This window comes from Platichthys flesus, chromosome 16 (assembly GCF_949316205.1).
Source record: "Platichthys flesus chromosome 16, fPlaFle2.1, whole genome shotgun sequence".
Lineage (NCBI taxonomy): Eukaryota > Metazoa > Chordata > Actinopteri > Pleuronectiformes > Pleuronectidae > Platichthys > Platichthys flesus.
In genome coordinates, this window is record NC_084960.1 from 21903497 (window position 1) to 21924050 (window position 20554).

Below are 20554 nucleotides of genomic sequence, written 5' to 3' on the forward strand. Positions count from 1 at the left end.
ATATGTACAGGTGAACAAGTTCGCTCACATTCTGACAGTGACAAGCAACATTTCTCTGGCTCCACATTTGAATTTGATCTTTTTTTATTTCAGTCACCGTTCTTTTCTATCGTCCTCACTCTCACTCACTCACAATATGTCTTTCTTCACCTCCACCTCACAAACAATGACCTTGATGTCAGTATCAGAGAGTTGTGCTTGTTCTTTTCATCGCTTGATGCCATGACTCAAACCCGTTGGTCAGCAGGATAATTTTATATGCATGGGGTGCTTTGCATTGAACAGTTATGGTTGAATGTGGTCGTGTAGAGGGCGGGATATGAGGCAGTTCCACGTATGCAGGTTTCCAGGTGGACTGTGATTTATAAAGGGAAATTTCTTTCAGCTGTATGCATGCACGGTTTTACAAATCACAATCTTTTTTTGTGTACACCATTTTTAGTTCTATAAATGAGGCCTCTGGGCATTAAACTGTCTCCAAAAGCTGAGCATCTTGACAACAGTCCCTTTAAATGATAATGGTTACAATCCTGAATCCGATCACCGCAAAGTTCCACTGCCTGGTCTGAGTCCTGCCTGCATAAAATGCAGGTGTATGTTAAAGGTGGGGCAGGGTGATAGGTTGCCAAACCATTTCCGGACAGTTCTCACATTAATCACTCACCGAATAACTTTATTATGAGACAGTATTAAAAATAATCCATGTGGCCCATGAATTAGTAGCTACAAGTTATATATGGTTCATGAGACAAACAATTAAACAACTCAAAACCTGAAGGAATTCTGCAAACACCCAAACATGATGGATGCTCCTGCACTCGACAGGGTCACAGCAGCAGTCTGTGTTTGTCTTTCAGCCCTCAGTGTGAGTGAGATCAATGGCTGTTAAACACAAGGGAGGATTCAACAGTCTCCTGTTATTCTGTGTGTGCTTATGTGTGTGTCTGTTTGTGTGTGAGTGTTACACAAAGTGTTGAAGTGTCCTTGGACGGCATCAGAGCTGCTTTTTCAAAACATAGGGTTATTTAAAGAAAAACTCTTGCTGGTTTGTTAATATTGTGATGGCACAATGATATTAGAGAGGCTATAATTCAATGGACTGAAAAAAAAAAGGCACGAAATGTTAGCAAGGAAGCTGCCATAAGCATGTGTAAGAGGACCAGAAATAATGTTTTCTACTCTTCCCTGCTCCTTCTCTCTTTCTCTTGCTCACATGATTACCAGGCTCCAAGTCAGATAAAAATACAACCTGCTGTTTGTGTGTATATGTGTGTATTTATGTGGGTGTGTGAGCTCGAGAAAAAACTGCATACAGACGACAGACTGTGTGTCTTCCATGCAAGGCCGAGGTATACAGGGGCACATACGGAGAGAAGTGTACAAACACAATGACAGCCATCTGTACATGGCTCCATGTCAGTGGTGACATCCACCTACAGTCGAAGTAAATAAATAAAACAATCAGTGACACAAAGCATCACATCGCTTTTGGCATCAGGAACCGATATGTGAGTTGAGGCGAGGCTGACTGTGTAGTGGTTTTCCGAGATTCTGGAAATGTTGCTAACATTCGTGTTCCCAGAGAATGAGAGAAGACAATTCAATGTAACCTGAAGAGATAATGGTAAAAAAGGCTATTGGAAAACATTTCATGTTTAGAATTTTATCAGAATTGAATTATACTTTATTCTAGAAAGAGAAAGAAACCAGAATCATTGCTTCACAGTTGTTTCCTTTCACCAACCTATCAAATTACAAGGAAAGACAAAGATTTTTATATTTCATTATACTTAGCATATGAATTATTGTGTTTTGAGCTAACAGTAATCTTGACATTTGACCACCAAATTTCATATTAGTTGATCTTTAAGTTCAACTGAATATTTGTGCCAGATGTTACAGAACATTCTGTGGGCATGCCTGATGATAACACAAACACAATAATGGTATGGACTTACCTACTCTATGGCCTGATCTACTAAGCTCCCAAATAAAGAGTGATAAATTGCATGTGCATTATAACAGATTGTATTTTTGGCTGGTCGGCGTTTACCGAGTGATCTCCTAAAAATAATTGCAACAGTTGCAAACACGGTAGAAGCAATAGAATTTAAATGAGTGTTTTGTGTGTGTTACTGGTTTCTGCCATGGAGAATTACGGGGCGTGGTGGGATTACAAGTGCAAAGCGAAATTTAATGCCATGGAATTGGAGATGTTATTGGAAGAGGCAAACAAACATGTTGTTGAGCTACAGCAAAGAAATATTAATATAACTCAAAGAAACACAATATGGGAGAGAATCTGTGGGTAAAACAAAAAGAACGACCGATGAAATCAAGAGAAGATGGCGGCAAGACAAGCGGCAATTACGAAAAAGAAAACCCAAAGATAAACCCCTCTTGCATGTAATGCGGTTTAGTTACTAAAGGTTTGCGCCTACTAACGTTAGGTCGATCAGGCCCTAAGAATTTATCATTTAGAAATGTGTATAATAATTAGGGGAGAGCGGGGTAATGTGGGACATCGGATTATGTGAGATACCCCCTGTATCTAGGCAACTGAACACATTTGTGGTCATTTGACCATTATGTTTTCAACCCCTCCCATTCCCCCCTTGCCATGAAGTTGGTCCTGGTGCTGTGGAAAGTATGTTTTTTCACAAATTTTTTTTTCAGTTTTTTGCATGTATAAGTACATTTTCTTGCTTTGAACATAATCAACTGTCATACATGTTGGTGAACTTCCAACATATAAAACCATGTGATTGATGCTAGCTGAAGATTAGCCTGAATTGCTAAGAGACTAATTAGCCTGAAATTCTAAAACGGTGGCTGTGGGGTAAAGTGAGACATGAAGCACAAGTTAAGTTTAGTCTTAAACATATTCTAATGTTATATTACATTATATATGTTTTATTTGTAATGTCATAAACGTTGTAGAAAAGCCATCATGCCAAGAAACTATACACCAGGAAGACAACCTGAGGCCAAACACCCCTCGAAGAAATAGAGAGTGCAGCCGCTGAGGTCATGCAAGGAAAGAAGTCCTTAAGAAAAGCTGGAAGGGATAGAAATATTGATAAGACAACCCTCAAAAGATTCATAAAGAAAAAAGAGAAAGGGAAAGTAAAATCAGTATCCTGGGGTGCAGTAGCTGAGGCAAAGAGAATATTCACAGATGAGATGGAGGAGGAGCTTACCAAACACTTGAAACAACTAGCTGACCAGTTCCATGGCCTTGCTCCAGTTAAGTGCAGTGAACTGGCATTTGAATACGCAGAAAAAAACAATATCCCTGTCACTGCCAATTGGACAGAGAAACAATGTGCAGGTAAGCTAGGGTGTGCAAGAGATCACATGAATCATAATAATCATAAATGTGCTCAATTGAACAATCCCAATGATTCTGTTACTGGTCCAATATTAGTTGTTGTCAATCCCGTAGCTGGGGTAAAGTGGGACACAATACAACTTTTTTTTAAACCATATCATATTTTCACTGCCCTTTGTCCTGAAGACATTCTGATCATTTCCATTTCTAGAAAACATCCTGAATTAATGTGAAATGTGTACATTTTACTGATAAATAATTTTAGCTCGCCTAGAGGGGAGCAAATGTAAAAAATGTCCCACATTACCCCGCTCTCCCCTACCCTATGCACAAGCAGTGTTTGTGTGTTTGTTCCAAACACATTAATGGAAGATATCTCGTATTATATTTCATATATAATGTGATAAGTTACGTTAGAAAGAAATCACAATGAGGTCAGAAAATGACGTAATGCATTGTTCAAAAACGCTTTTTTCCAGGCCTTACCCAACCTACAGCAATATAGTCACAACCTGAAGCATTTATATACATTTATAAACTACTTATATGCAAGAATTGATGACATCAAGAATTGACTTGACGGAAATTTAAATACTTTAAATAATAGATATACTTTTATAATATAATACAATTAAACTATTTAAGTAGATAATACGTCTGATGTTTACTCCCAAACTAGCCAATGACGGGTTTGAGGAATGTCTTGAAGTTATGTTTGACCAGAACATGTCATTTGACAATGTCCAGGTCACAAAATAAGTCTCTATAGGTCAGCCTTCTTTCACCTGCACAATATTGTGACATAGAAAGGATTCTTAAAATTCAAATCATACGGCTCTCATACAATGCCCTTACAATTCAAGCCATGCCAGCTCATAAGACTGTATTGTCCAAATAGATCATTTTGTTCCCAAAACACAGGCTCTCCTGTGGTTCCAATAATCTGTAAGAGTAGAATGGGAGGTAGAGCTTTCAGCTACCAAGTCCCTCTCCTTAGGAACCAGCTCCGACTCTGGGTTCGGGAAGCAGACACTATCTCTACATAAGGTTAAACTTAAAACGTTCCTTTTTGATAAAGCCTGTATTTAGGGCTGGGTCAGGTGAGTCCTGAACCATCCCTTAGTTATGGTGAAATAGGTCTAGACTACTGAGGGAACTCCCATCATGCACTGAGCCCTTTCTCCCTCTCTCTGCTCTCTCTCGGTTCCTGACCCCCCCCCCCCCCCCTTCTCTCCCGTCTTTTTCACCCATCTCTCCATTCTTTCCCATTTTCCATACCCCAACCATTCAAGGCAGATGGTTGGGGTATTAGTCTGAATCTGCTACAGGTTTCTTCCCGTTTAAAATTATTTTGTATTTCTCCAGAGTCGCTAACTCTTGGATGTCCTTATAATTTTTTAACATTTTGACCTTAGTAGGTTATGTTCCTTGAGATAGTTGTGATTTGGTGCTATACAACTACAATTGTATTGAATTGAATATATGATGTACTTTAACATACAGTACCGCACACATGATATTCTTCTTGATTGGAAGATTCAAATATCTGTTTTCTCGTTCTTAACCCCCTACTTCTCTCAAAAAACACAATGTGGGGGTTAACGGTCAGGGAAAACGAGGCTGACGTAGTTCTATAAACACTGGCCAGATGAGGTCCTCCTTCCAGCACACACATGCTGCTGAGAAATGACAGAGTGCTGCCTATTTCCACCCTCAGGCACAAAACATTGAAGCTGTAAACTGTATACAATAGTATTTTGCCTTTTACTAAAAAAAGTATCTGAAATGTGACACAGTATTTGTCTATAAAAGCAATGTAGCATTAACTAGTTCAATAACATCATGAGAACTACCATGGCCTCGCAGCTGCTGTCGTGCAAATATGGAGCAGAATATCAAAGGTTGTGGTCCTGGCTGATCCTGCCAGTAGCATATGCTTGTCTCAAAGATTAGGCCATGCAAGTCTAAGTACAAATGGCCGGTACAGTGAAACTGTAAATTACTCATTTAATCAGATCACATCTTGTGAAATCAAAGACAAAAACGACTGCAACTGTAATATCCAGGAAAATATAAAGCCTTTAAGAGTGATCAGTGACTGTATATATTTTGAGTCATACAAAATAATACAAAATAAGGCCAATTTTAAATGCCAGTTATATTTGAAAACCACAGAATAATTTGTAGATGTAAAATAAGTGTATTGCCTATAAGATCATGAAATGATGTCAGAATCATCTGTCATCATGGGTTTTGGGGCTGAGATTCATTGTTGGCACAAACAGCTGAAGCTTGGTTGAGCAAGAGAACCACAGTGTCCAAGATGCAGAAAGGCACGGGGCTGACAAAAGGAAGAGAGAAAATAAAGTAGAGAGAAGAAGGTTTGATGATGTGGGGGAAAGCATTGCAGGAGACAGACTGAGTTTGCAGGCGAACTAATGAGACTTCCAGATGTACAGTATGCCTTCATCTTGCTGCCAACATGCTTTGTTGCCTCACTCTTTCCTCTGGTAGAATAACTTGCAGTAATGAAATAAATGTAAAAAACTCAGTACCCAGCACATAAACAAGGCCTGCATTTCTGATAAGGGAGAATAAGAATATTCGAAAATCTAGAAATGGCACTCATTGTCAATGACTGAATTACCTTTTTTTCCCACATCTGCATCACATGAAGACAGGGTTTGAACTGTCTGATCCTTTTCTTTTTCAAAATGACACTTGTTTTACTCACTCATTCCACTTGGTCTTTAGCCCATGACAAGTGGCTGTATTAAGCAGTTTTTTTGTTCATGTGTCTGAATTACTGCACGATTAAAATGTGTCTGTTTTGTGAGGTAAATTGCATGACTGTTTTTAAATCAAATTTACACTGTTAACCTTTTTTGTTGTATTTTTACAGTTAAATACCATGAAATACACAATAAATATACCATCAAATATATTTACTGTCAGTTACTGCAATTTGCATGGCATTATCGGAGTAGTGCATGATGCAAAAGTTAATTTACAGTAACTTCTTCTTTGAACTTTTCAGAAACACACTAGCTCAGATATATGCGGTAGTGCAACTTGTTGTCTATGACTATTTCTCCGTCTTTTACTCTTAAGAAAAGTTTTGTTTATGTTGGAACAAGTTATCCCACTGTGTTGTAGAATGGGAACAGACTAATTCTCAGTTTTAAAACATTGGAACTACTGAGAAGTTATCATGATTGTTGTGTCACACAGGGACTTAAGGTGAGCTGTTATTTTAGACTATTAAGTGCTTAAAGTTTTGTACATTTATGATAGTATGTGTTTATTATTAGTGTTTACTTGAAGAAAAGTTCTGAATAGCTTGAGATAAGTTGTACATTTTCACTTGTCTTAAAAAAAGAGAACTAGCGAAAAGAATATCTGTTTATACTATGTGTGACCAAAACATTAATATTAGTCAGGAGATGATGTTTAAACAGTAACCTTGACCTATGATCTTAGGCAAACAAGATGCAATCCAAGCCCAAGTGAATGTTTGTTGCAAATGTTAAAGAATATTGCATTTACAAGGCAGAAAAGGCGAAGTTCATAGTGAGACCCTATCAGACAAATTGTGATTTGTGAATGTGGGCTACACAAATAAAATTTGATTGATTGATTGATAGTTACCTTGACCTTGAAGTGCTATGGAGTTAAAAAAAAAGTAAGGCCATGTGACTGTGACCTTTTGACCTTTGACCACCAACATTTATTCAGTTCATCTTTGAGTCAAAGACAGAGCCAGTGGCTTAAGAAGACTCTGACTTCAAATGTTTATTGTCAGTTAACTAGCTAAACTGTTTTTGTGAACATCCGCAATCCTTATAAGTGGCAACAGTTGGTGAGATCTTAGTCTGATGGGGTATACGGGGATGTTCCCCTCATTTTATAGTTGAAGGTTGATATCCAAGTATAACTCAATGAACCTTACAGGTTCTATTGTAGTCTTATCATCATGTGGAAGATGAAAGTGCAACAATGCTGATGTTTTAATTTAGGGAACCCTCACTTTTACTGTGTGCGCACAGCAATTACCTTATCAAGCAGGAGCAACTGGTGCATGGTGGTTTGCAGAGCTACAATGAGTTTTGCTTTTTGAGTATCTGAAGCCTGAATGTAATACCTTCACACACCTTTTAGCAACAATCTATTTACAGTGAATCTAAAAAACACAGTGAAAATACGCAGAAAAAATACATTTTCTTGTATTAAGACACCAAAAATATATTGTATATTGATTTTCTAGGAATTAATGTAACACACTACATTAATGTAGGAATTAATGTAACACACTACATTTGATATTCTTTCAAGAAATAGTAAAGAAATGCTTTCTCCATCATATATCGTCTTGATTTACACGTTGCAAAAAAATGTATGACAAAAATGAATTATGGTCTTAAAATCATTAATTAATTTCTCAGTTTTATCAAATCATTCATCATCGATCAAACGTTTTGGGTCTGATAAGAGTGATATTAGCTTAATATGGACTTCTAGTTAATATACTTAAATTGTCTCAGTATAATCATAGTTTAGGTCAATATTTCATGTGTGAATTAAGTCCTGAAGACCAGTTGAGAAAGATAAAACTAAATAAATAATTTTGCAGTGCTGAGAGAACACAATATTACTATGTAAAATTATAAACATCTTTTTGACACTTAAGGCCAATGGTCTCATAAATATGTATTAAAATGAACTGAGTTATCCATTCACAGAAGACAAGATGACAAGCAGGATATTTGTTGCCTGCAAGACAACAAATATGCAGAATTAAAAGTTATATGAATTCTATTAAAACTCTAACTTAAAAAAGTCCCTGATAACATTGACAATTTACTGGAGTCCTAGAGGGATAACCACATAGAATAATACAGTAGGACCTTGTTTTCTGATTGTACTATAATAGAACAAAAACACAACTGTGGGTACTGTAAGGGCCTTAGAGTGGAGCTCACCATCGACAGGGTAATCTTCCTGTTAACTGGTGATCTAGGTACAATTGGATGAACATGGGTTTTAAATTGGGCATTCAAGATTCAATGTAATTACCATTATGCAACACAAGATTGCACAACTTAATTGTGATGTAGTTGGATATTCACAAAATATACTGGAAATACTGCATTGAATTTGTATACCTCCGTCAGACACACATTGTTCTGTAGACTCATATGAGGTCTGTGACCACTGAAATTGAATCAATTAATCGTTGAGTCCTTGTGACAACTGTTCAATATTTGAACACATCTCCATAAAGGCTGAGTTGACACAAACTGTGACCTTGACCTTTCACCTTTGATTGCTTAAAGCTTGTCAGTTAATCTGTGAGTCTAAGTAAAAATGTGTACAAAATTTTAACAGATTCTCTGGAGGTGCTCTGAAGATTGATACACGTACATACGGACTTATTGATGGCCTCACACAAATGCTGTAGTGTATTTTGTATCCTGAGTAATTTGTACAGTACAAACAAACACTTGTGGATTTTTTAGGTTGTTAGAGGTTTGATAGCACAACAACAACTGTTTTCCCCCTAGTTAGATAATGGGTATGCATTTGCTCCGGGTGCTATATCTTTTGGTCGTGTCCTGGACCTACAACCCCATTCAAGTTCCAGAATTTCAAACCCATTACTTACTCGATAAAGTCCGCACCCCAGCTATCGCTAATGGAGCTGTGCTGTTCTCTCATAGAAAAAGTGCTGCCTATAGATGCAGTGAATACCATTTACTTGATCAAGACAGCACTGCACCCCTGAAGATTCTGACTTACACAACAAAATGTGTTGTGTCCACTGATTTCCATCTATGCTTTCTTGCTTTTCAAAACACACAACTATAAATAACTAAGAAGTAAAAAAATCAATTTTTACAAACTGACCCATGAGCTGCTCATTAACTTGCTTGATCTGTACAGGGTTTGAGCACATGGGAAGGGTAGAGTGTAGTTCAAGACTATTGGCTCTTCCAAGTTTGAACCTTTTTCTTCCTATTTAACTATACCCTAAATTGATTAGTATCTATAGATTGTATTTATGCAAAACTATACTGCTGAATACCTCAATGTGTTATCTTTTGTTTAGGCTTTCCACACTATTCCACATGTTTAAAAAAAAGATTGTTCTAAAGAAATAATAATTCAAATCTGGGATCATTACAAACTGAAACAACAGTGTATCTCATAATGTCTTACTGTAGCTGTGCCTGTGACCGTCTGGCAGCTGGACTCTGACCCGCCCTGATCACTGTGGCTCTGCAAGGACTGGTACATGTTGAGCGGATGCTCACTAATGGCGGCCTGGACTCCAGTATAGTCCGGTGGTGCTGCTGGGTGCTGGTGTGGATGTGGGTGTGGGTGGGAGAGTGGATGTGGATGAGGGTGTGAAGCTGCAAATTGAGCTGGAATGCCGTTCTGGGATGCAGGGGCAAACTGGGCTGATGGGTAAGCCTGGGCCATGGATGAGCCCAGGGATGCGGGTGTGTCCTGTATGAACAAACAGATGTACTTTTTAATTTAGATCACATCAACATTCCATCAGTATGAAGTATTGCTTATGTCTTGTTTTCCCCAACTGAACATTCCTTTAGATTGTTTTTCAAAAGTTCTATCTTATGGTATTGCCGTTTCTTCTTGCTAGTGTCAGGACACATAACAAGGTAATGTTGTTTGAAAATATCACCACAAAATAGATTCACAATGGCATGATATTTTTCATCCCCAGAGAATGAATGATTTATCCCTGATTTTTTTCTTTTGCTTCACTGCCTGACTGACAGTTTAAGTCAAAGTGAATTGCCTTGACAACATGGATGGTATTCCATGAAATTCATGACAGTCGTAGACCAAGATGATGTCAATGCTGTTTTTCATCAAGTCATGATTGCCCTGCCTATGACATTTCATAAACCAACAATTGACTAATACATTAGCACATTTAACAAGTGTTAACACAATGTGTGCTGTGCATAGAGAAAGAAATCTGGATGACAAGCTTGAAATATTTGTATTAGATGTGTATGTTAATATATTTGTGTTTAGTTTTTAAAGAGATGCAGTTTCAGCTGACTGTGGCTGGGATTCATGAAAAATTGCTAAAACAGTTGAAGAAAGATAGTTAATGTGCTCAGATTCCAAAAACACTAAGTGTATGTGAGAGAGGTTACTCTAGTGGGACATTTATATCCCAGTCATGAGAGAGAGAGAGAGAGAGAGAGAGAGAGAGAGAGAGAGAGATGAAGCCATATGCAGGAAAAGAGAGGTGGTGCAGACAGTGAGTCTTGGCTAAATTCTCTGCTGCGTAATGAGAACCACATTTAGAAGCCTGAAATATGCTTTACGTGGCAGTAAGTGCTGCACATGCACACACACACAAACACACACACACCCACACACACACACATGACTCAAGAACTACAATTTTAATTCTGAATAAGTATTTATGTGAATAAAAGTGTTTACATGTGTTATTCTTGTCTTTTCTTAATTTCTCAGAAGACAATTCTGCAATCACCTCAACTCTGTCTCCTGTATTTTTATTCTAAATGACTTTGTTCCTCCTTGCTTGATAGACTATATCCCTTCTGATACCATCAGACTTTACTTCCAGGAGAGATTTGGGGGAATTTGTTCAATCTGCTCTCTCTTAAAGCCACAATTTAGTGGAACCCTGCCAGATGTTTAGTAAAACTTTGTGCAACTATGTAGTGAGTCAATGCAGGAAATCAGTCTGTAAACTTTGATGAATGTTTGCATCACCTATGTTTTTATAACCTGTTTTTTGTTTTTCAACCAGTCTGATCTTTTGATCACTCATGTGTATACATATTATTCCAGGTCTCAATATTTGCTTTGATGAGTGAAAAAACCTAGCCTGGATGCCAGACGAACAAATGCCCACAACATTTGAGGTCAGGAAGTTCGGTGTGGCTCCGTTGAGGAGAAATTATGCCCGACCGGGCCAATCAGATTGTCAGGGCGGCTTTATACGATGATGGACAGATGAACAACGGTAACGTAATCAACCACGTCATCAAAGTGCCCTTGGGTTGAATTCGTTTTCAACAAACATGCCTGCCGCTGGAGAGCTGAGATGTGTAGATGCTGCCATTGAGTCTGTTTTAGAAGACAATGACAGTGCATTCATTTTGAAAGAGGAACAGTGAACGTGGAGGCTACGCCAAAGCACCGCGCTAATCCCTATCGCGCCGGCGCTTGACTGTTCACACCGGACACTGAAGCGACGCTGAACCGCCGTCAGAGCTAATAATATCACCCGTTGATCCAGTAGATTAAAAGCATATACTTACTTGTTGCTCCAACATTAAGCAACAGCGTCCCAACATGTGTCCTCCTTGGTGTTGTCTTTATACAACATGTTCCGAGGATCATATAACTCACTGCACTTCTCCACTTCAATTATTAATTTAATGTCATTCATGTTGAAGAACTTCGCTGTTTGCTCCGTTAAATGTCAGGTGTCTGGGGTAAATTCGCATAATTAGGGGCGTGGTCTATTGATTGACACCTGGGCACAGGCTCCGATGCGGGCACAGCTTGTCACTAGCCGCTCGTTAGCTCCCCTCAAGCCACCTGCAAGCTGCTTGGTCCACTCGTAGCTTTATGTCGGCGGAACCCCGTCGATTCACTCGACACAAACCATGGCTGGCTGTGCAGTTCATTGAACTAACAGACCGTCTCACAGCTCTGTTGTCAAGTTCTTCCGGTGAGTGAAAATCGATTTTTATTTAATTCATATATTGGAAGCGTAGCAATGATTAGCAGTTAGTGTTGCTCACGATGCATGGCTTGTTAGCTTATGTCGAGATTAAGCTAATGTTGTTTAAGCTTGTGTTCACCGCATAGCCTGTAGGTTCCTCTCTGAGCAGCACAGCCCGATGCGGTCCTCATGCTACATTATGGAGCGTGAATGCTAGTCACAGGAAACCGGTGCACACTTTAGACATAGTGGAGAAGTGTTTCAATGTAGACATGGGGATAATTAGTTACAGCGATCAATGTTGGTGCGTCATATAAAACTACTGCGCACATATGTAAGGCTGGTCACAGGAATGAAGGCTTAAATGATGTGATATTATCTCTTTAGCATGAGTTTTATTATCGAGACTAACCCTATTTGTTAATGTTAAGGCTATATACATCTGGCAAGGGTAGTTGATAATAATAATAGTTATTATATTTATATATATTTGTTTCACTAGATGATGTCATCTGTGGTTACAGTGAATACTAAGTTTGTATTCCATAATTGTTCACTTTCAAACTCTATTAAACTTATCTCACTTGTGTGTTAGAAACTTGAATATGGCATGAAATAGTAACTATATGAATATGAAATAACTTAAAATATATAAGTGTAACAAATAGGCCCATAATAACACAAAGAGGCAATGCAACAGATGGATTATGTGAACTGGGATATCTAAAAAGACTGAAGTTATTGACATTTTATTGTTTGCATATACATAAGTATGAATATGGTATATTGTTTTTTACGTATTTTTTATTCGTTTAGTTTTCCTCTAGGTGATCCTGAGAGGCTAGACCTGTGGGTGATCACCATGAAGAGACAGAACTGGATTCCGAGCCTCTGCAGTCAACACTTGAGAGACAACACTTGAGCAATGACAAAAGGGTACACAGAAATGTTTTAATAACTTCTGGGAAATCAAGCAGCTTGATTGTTACATAGCAACTACAATTTTAGCATGAACTGTGTACTGTACATTTCTACTCTATTTACAATGAATTTTGTAAAATCAGCGTATCACATATCGGTGTGTTTTTGAGTTTTCCTCCAGGTGACTCAGACAGCCTGCACCAGTGGATGTCCATCATGAGGAGACAGAACAGGACTCCAACAAGACTGAACACTAAGTTTCATCACCTATGCACTGACTCCAGGTACAGACCTGTTTTCATACCTTACAAACAATCAAAGCAAAGATAATGTGGAAGAACTCCATACTGCATTGTCTTGGTAGTGCACTGTTTAATTCAAATACAGAGTTGAATATCCACAGAATTTTTTGGACAGAAACTTTGTTCATAAGTAACACTTCCTATACAATAATGCCATTCTTTTATGTCTCCTGTCATTTTATTTGGGACGGACGAGCCTGAAGGACTCAGCCGTGCTGACGGTGTTCTGTCTCTTATGGGGAATTAGAAAAATAAAGCACTGGGTTTTTATCTAAATTGTATCAAATCAGATTGTAAAAGATAATAATTTTTTTAACCAACCATAATGAATATAGAAATTAAATCTATTATCCATGATACATAGCAATGATTGCCAACTCTAGACAGTTGCAGGCCATCTTTAGTTGAGGGAGAAAACGTGAAGTGTTGGGCCGATGAAGCTTGTGCAGGTCGTCCTTGTGATGACCAGCCTGAAGCTGCCGATCTCCACCATGTTGCTGCTGAGGACAGATCCGGTGCTGCAGTGCTTCATCTAATGAAAAGAAGAAACTCATTATAAAATAATGTCTTATGTTGTGCATGTTCCAGCAAAGACTGGTTCTTACAGTTTATTCTGTGTTCAGCACCACAGATTTCAGACAGAACCGATGTACTGGGCTCTGGGTTTGTAACCTCATAGTTGAATCACATATTGTATGCACTTTGGATCAAAGTGTCAGCCAAAAATGTAATGTACTGACAGAAATAAAACATAGTACAAATAGATAAAATGTATTTCTACCTCATCTGTAATATTCAAGGTGATAATCTCCCACAGAGTTGTTGAAAACAGTCCACATAAAGTCTCTCCACTTCCCTCTGTGGAAAAATAATTATATAATTAATGAGAACTGTTTACAACACTGGTGTGTGGAGATTATAATCTAATAATCTAATCTGTCCAATTCACTCTAAAATTCCATAAAAGGCTAAATAAACGAGGTGGGAATGGAGGATATACCAGCCTGTATCAGCACTATATGATGATAGATAAAGCATAGGTTTTGTTAATGTAGTTTCAAGGTTACTTACCTCTAGTGAGTTCGTAAAGATCGCGACCAGCTACAGCACCGCGCTAACCGGTTAGCAGCGTCGGGTAGCATGTAGCCTAGCTCCTTAGCACTGAGCTAATCTGGACACGCTGAGCTCCGCGAGCATCGCTCGGCTGTCAGTCTTCACTCGCGCTCCTCCTCTTGCCCATTGATTCGTTAACCAGGACCGAGGAGGAGTAAACACCGGCAAGATGGCGCCGGGGGAACGCCTCTTACTAGCCTCATTGTCACTATGCAGAAACCAATGGGTGACGTCACGGACCCTCCGTCCATCTATATATACAGTCTATGGGTAAATTACATATTCTCCACTCAAGCCTATGTGGAGAATACGTAGCCCCCTCTCTCTCTCTTTTTATCTGTATCACTGCTTGTGTGGCTGTAGTGGATGGGCAGAGGGGGACATTTAATAATGTCATTGGTCAAATTAAAACTCCAGGACAACAGAAGGGGACTTCAAAGTATGGGATGCATATTTGATCATTTATATCATATAAAATCTGTCATCAATATAGTTTAAGATCGTTTTTCAGTGGGTTTCCTGGTGCGATACACTCGCGTCAAGCGCAAAAAATAGACTCCACTGAACTGCAATAACTCCATCAAACTAGCACCGTGACATATTTGCATATTTGCACTTCTGTTGTTTTATTTTCTCCTCAGCTGTTCATATATATTTAGATATATATACAATATTTCCTATTTTGATATTCTATTTTATTCTATTTCTCTTATTTTATTGTATGGTGTGTAATTACTTGAGCATTGTTAGAAGAGAGCCTGAGATTCAAGCATTTCACTGCCAGCGACTGCTTAATGTTATTGTTGTGCATTTGACAAATAAAAATCTTCTTCTTCTGGTTGTAGGTCTATCCAATTGAGCGAAGAGGAATTTTATTTCCTGGTCAGTTGAAACACGCCCCATAATCACAGCCCAATGGAGCGGTCTCAGACTCACATTCTGACTAGAATGTGTCATAGTAAAGGTTTTATATTGGAAATTTGAAACAATAATGTTCCATCCAACAACTCTTTTCAGATATGTTAGGGACTTTATATATCTCATGAGCATCAGTCACACTTTCTATGTCTGTGTGTGTGTTCACATTCATGATAGTGCATGTTTGTATATAAAGGAAGAGTAAACAGTTAACACACCTGTCACCTGGCCACTACACTGTCGCTGAACCAGAAATTGGCATCACGCAACATAGCACCAAGGATAGCAAAGCGAGCCAAGCTAACTAGCTGCTAAACACAAACAACCAAACATTAACATTTAACGATAGCATCTAGCTTGATTGTTATTGTTGGGCTACTTTATTTAGTTGTGATTTTGATGTAAGTTTATGGGCTGCTTTTACCAGCACCTTGTAGTATCAAACCTGTTCAACTGATAAATAGTGCTTTCTACTAAGCTTAGGGTTGGGGATGAGTTTAAGTTCAGGTTGATGCAGTGTAGTCAAGTTAGTTTTTATACGTAGGCAAGCTGATGAGAGGCGGTGGACTAGTGGCAGAAAGTTCGACTGTGGGCAGAAAATCCGACGGTGGTCTCTGGTTCGACTCCACGGAGTGACAACAAAAAACATACCTGGATGACAACACCTGGATCTGCTCCCCACTTTCAAAGTGCCTACCCCACCCCACTGTCTAAGTGCCCCTGAGCAAGGCCCCTTACTCCCCCAACACCTGCTCCCCGGGCGCCATGCATGGCTTCCCTCTGCTCTGTGTGTCCTCCTGTGTACACCAGATGGGTCATAGCAGAGAACCAATTTCCCCCCCTTGCATGACTAGTGTTTGTGCATGTGTGTGGGACCAATACATGTATCCTGTGTCTTGTATGCAGAACCTTGTGCTTTTTAGACATGCAGAACACCCATCCCTAAACTAGAGCAGCTGCATTACTCCTAACTGCTGCTGAAGCTAAGTCAAGGGCAGCTTGAAAAGCACATCCCTCAGAGATCCCAGGGTGTATCCTCAATGCGAAAAAACTCAAAAATAAACTGGTAACATGGTCTCATCCACAAAATGACAGAAAAGATGAGTAACATTGCCTAAAGGTGAAGCTAGCTTTCAGAGGCCACAGTCTGCTCTGCCTCAAGTGAGGTGTAAGTTACAAACAGATCAGATGTAAGGAGAGATATCGGTTACATTTTGGTATCATTTAATAGTCAAAAACTCCTCTGCAACAGTTAATCTTGGACTGTGTGAGGGGAAATCAAAGACTGAATGTGTCGGGGACTGATAAGATTACTGAATCCTAAAGCTTCAGCGGAACTTTAGATGCTTTCATCCACTAATACATTTTTTTTCATTCGGGTGAACTTACTCAACATCCATCACACTGTATATATGAAACAGAGTGGCAAAAATGGGAATTTATCATATAATTTCTTAATGTCTTTCTCTCCCTGCTGAACAATCACTACCAACCACATCCAACTTGCAGGGTTTACTGGTCTCATTTTCAAAATCTCTAATGCATAAATTCAGCCTCTGTTATAGATGAAGACAAGAGAATGAGGTAGAAAGAAAGAGATGCATGCACACACACTAATACCAAAACCCACCTAGACAGAGCAGCGTGCAAGCATGCAGCCCTTTAAACCCACCAGTACTAAACATATACTGTAAATGCTTGCACACATGCATAATAGAACACAGCCACAAAAGGAGCATGCGACATGCAGCACAGTGTGGACGAAGAGAGCGGTTGTAGAAGTGACAATAAGGTGAGAGAGATAGAGTGGGGTAGAGAGATGGTGAAAAAACAGTGTGTAATATCAGAGGTACCTGCTCTACCATTTTGCCTCTGCTTTCCTCCATGCACATCCAGCTGCGCTATAAAGTCCAGCCTGCCAGTGTCTGCCTACAGCTACAGCTAGCATCAATTATGGATGGCTTTGTGTATGTGTGTGTTTGTATGTGTGTTTGTGTAGTGGGGGAATGAGCAGAAAGAGGAGGAGGAAGAGGAGGTGCCATTGTGAATGAGAGCAGCATTCCCCAAACTCCCTTCTCTTTCCTCGCCCACAATCCTCCTCTTTTCCCCTTTTTTTTAAATTAAATTTTGCCAGAATTATACATACATGCCAGTTCACAATCTTATTCAAGATGCATGGGTTATTTTGGTCAAATTTGACTATCATGCTCACACCATGCAGTGATTGGTCAGCTGTGTGGAGTTGTGGACGACGCAGGATTGGAACTTGCCCCTCACATCACATATCTCATTGTAAAAAAGCTTGCTTTTGTCCCCACTGCAGTGTGGCCATTTAACAGCTATAAACACATGAGCCTCTAGTGGTCAGGCAAAAAAGCATTAGAACTAGTTAATGTGAACCAGTTAGTTTGAACCCGGATTAGGGGACAATGACCACATAAAAAGAGATACTCTATACATATTTTTTATATGTTGTATATTTCATAAACAACATTGTACATGCAAAACACTGAGATACTACTCTGAGCTAATGAATTATAGCTTGTTCACTAAGATGCTGATATTGTTTTATATTTCACTTTCAATCAAATTGTGTTTGTATAGCCCATATTCACAAATCACAATTTGTCTCAAAGGCCTAACAAGGTGTGACATCCTCTTTCGATTACCCTTAACAAGAGTAAGGAAAATTACCAAAAACCCTCTTAACAGGCCAACCAAACGTAAAAACCTCAGAAAGCCACATGAGGGATCCCTCTCCCAGGACAGACAGAATTGCAATAGATGCCGAATGTAACTGAACAGATTACTTTGCCAAAGGTTATTGACTCAAGTGTTCAGCACTATGTACATTTCAACATAAAGCTATTGGTATCAACGTCGGCTTGGGTTCAAGGGCAGAATAAACTAGTATACTCCCCTTGAGTTTTTGAGTTACTGTCATTGTTGAAAACGCTAACCAAGCAGACTTTTTCTGTGTTAGGTAGGACCCTGGTGAAAGTTTAATACATCTGTGCTTGCTTCACCTTCCATATAACATAGAAGGTGTAATATTTGACTCCATATTTTGTATCATCTAAGCTATTTTGTATCATTCTATGTTAATGGGTAAATATTACAAAAATAAATGTATAAACAGATATACACGAATACTAAAATTCATCTAGAAACAAAAAGCTGGACCGAAATGTGTTCACAGCAATCTGCTGTTATGGAAATGAATACCTAATTTTGAATCCTCATTTAAGTGTGCGTTTGCTGCTGAATAGGGGCAAATTCCTGAAGCAAGGTTCCAAACACGTGTGGATGTTCATCCCAGAAGAGTGGAGGTGGTTGAGGCAGAGAATAAATGCCCATGGATTTGTCATACACAGTTTTCAACAACTTTGACTGAGGTTGAAAGCAAAAAACCAACAAACATACATCTAGTGAATGGACATTAATTTAGGATTATTTTGCCCAACAAAATTAAATTAATATTGGTCTAACCCTAATATTGGTTTAAGTTTAAAAACACACACTAAAAGAAAAAACTTACAAATGCAAACAGATTTACAATGTACTCAATTATACTAACATACTTATATGGAAATCATTATTTTATTATTTTTGTATATATTGTTATTATTTTTAATTTGGTATTTTATAATTAAATATATAAACCCACTAAAATTTGATTTAATTGAATAGTAAAAAACAGTTTTTGCAATTAAAGAGATGGAGAGCAATAGACAATATATAATCTATAGAGCAGACATTCGCTAAGCAGTCTTAACCCTCTAATTGTTTGATCTCCAAGAAACCTAAGAGACAGGAGGTCAGGAGGGAGAGAGGAAGAAAATGGATGAAGCGATAGAAAGTCTGTCCTGCTCATGTAGTTGACATATGGTTTGGGGCAATGTGAGGCAGGGTGTGACAGAAGCAACACCACTGAGGCAAGATGGAAACACACAGACACCACACTGCTAGGCAACTGTCAGACTTACTCAGCCAGGACTCCAGGGCAGATACTCATTTAGCTTTTTGTTCATTCATTCATTCATTCACTTCAATTTTATTCATGACTCAGCCAGGTGTCGTGTATATTCGTTAGAGTAGACCATGTTGGGACGTGTCTTAAACACAAAGACAGGCTTATATACTTCTGGACTCTCAGTCATTCTCGGAGAGTCCTCCAGGTGTTCGTGTTATTTGCACTATGACTTTTTGGGATTACTTTTGAATTAGGGAATTATCTCTGACCGGCTAATGGATGGTTAAGAAGGAATGTTCTTGACCTGTGTGTCTTCATGTTCGGACACAAAAACGTGCCCATATTTAGTCAAAAGTCCCATAGGGGACGTCATTCACCTGAAGTCATGGGTGGAACCAAACTCCCTATATAACTGTGTGTAAGACCCCAGCACGTCAGACTTTCACTATTGGCTGTGTGTCTCCGGGTATCTAGATGCCCGTCCCGACCTGTAATTTCTTGTAATAAACTTTGTTACACTGAAACTACTGGGTCCTCGGAATCCTTCCTTCATCATCAACAACTTCTACAACATCATTGACCTCTCGGCTGCATCAAATATACAATACAGGCATTCACAGCTATTTCTGATTGGCATTAAGTACTTTGTTTACTATACAGCAGTTTATAGTCTTGGTTTGAGAAACCCATGGTGAAGAGGGTAACAATGAAGATGTCATATCAAAAATAGTAAGGAAAAAGGAAAAGAATGGAGGGGTGTGTGAAGTGTTTGAGTCCACAAAAAACTTTTGGAGTTTGAATAACTGGGGACCACGTATTTAAAAAACATAAAATATCTCCATACTGCTCCTGTGGTGTCATCCAATTGTCCGTAAGCCCCAATCTACAAATTCAACTCGAAACACCCTCATTTACACCGTATTTTTCATCGTAATGTGCACTACCCAAAGTAGCACCTCGCGCAAAACCTTTGGCGACTTGACATTTATAGACACATTCATATGTTCAACTACAAATTCAGTCAGGTGCGCAGCTGTATTTTCCAATAATAACTTCAAATTAAATTCACATGAAGACATCAATTTACTTTATTTTTAATCCCAATTGTGTTTGGTTGACACCTCAACCAGCAGGGACATGCAAACAGACTTCTGTCTGTCAATTGCAAGTCATGGACAGACTGTGATGTATTAGCAGTGGTGTTATATACTATACGGACTTCACTGACGGATTGACCTATCCAGTGAATGTTTGTT

General features: G+C 38.8%; 1 protein-coding gene and 1 long non-coding RNA gene across 5 annotated transcripts in view; one reads left to right on the plus strand and one right to left on the minus strand.

The window, feature by feature from the left end:
- Positions 1 to 20554, minus strand: part of rbfox1 (RNA binding fox-1 homolog 1) — a 165987-nt gene that overhangs the window by 48245 nt on the left and 97188 nt on the right. For 2 of the 4 annotated variants that reach the window (XM_062408898.1, XM_062408896.1), the window contains exon 2: positions 9548 to 9838. The exons of 1 other annotated variant lie outside the window; for it this stretch is intronic. In XM_062408898.1, coding sequence (XP_062264882.1) covers positions 9548 to 9838 — 291 coding nt within the window. Of the gene's footprint in view, positions 1 to 9547; positions 9839 to 17178; positions 17294 to 20554 lie in introns of those variants that run through there. One more of the 4 variants, XM_062408897.1, reaches the window with a different exon arrangement.
- Positions 1 to 20554, plus strand: part of LOC133971512 (uncharacterized) — a 273667-nt gene that overhangs the window by 12612 nt on the left and 240501 nt on the right. The window lies entirely within an intron of this gene.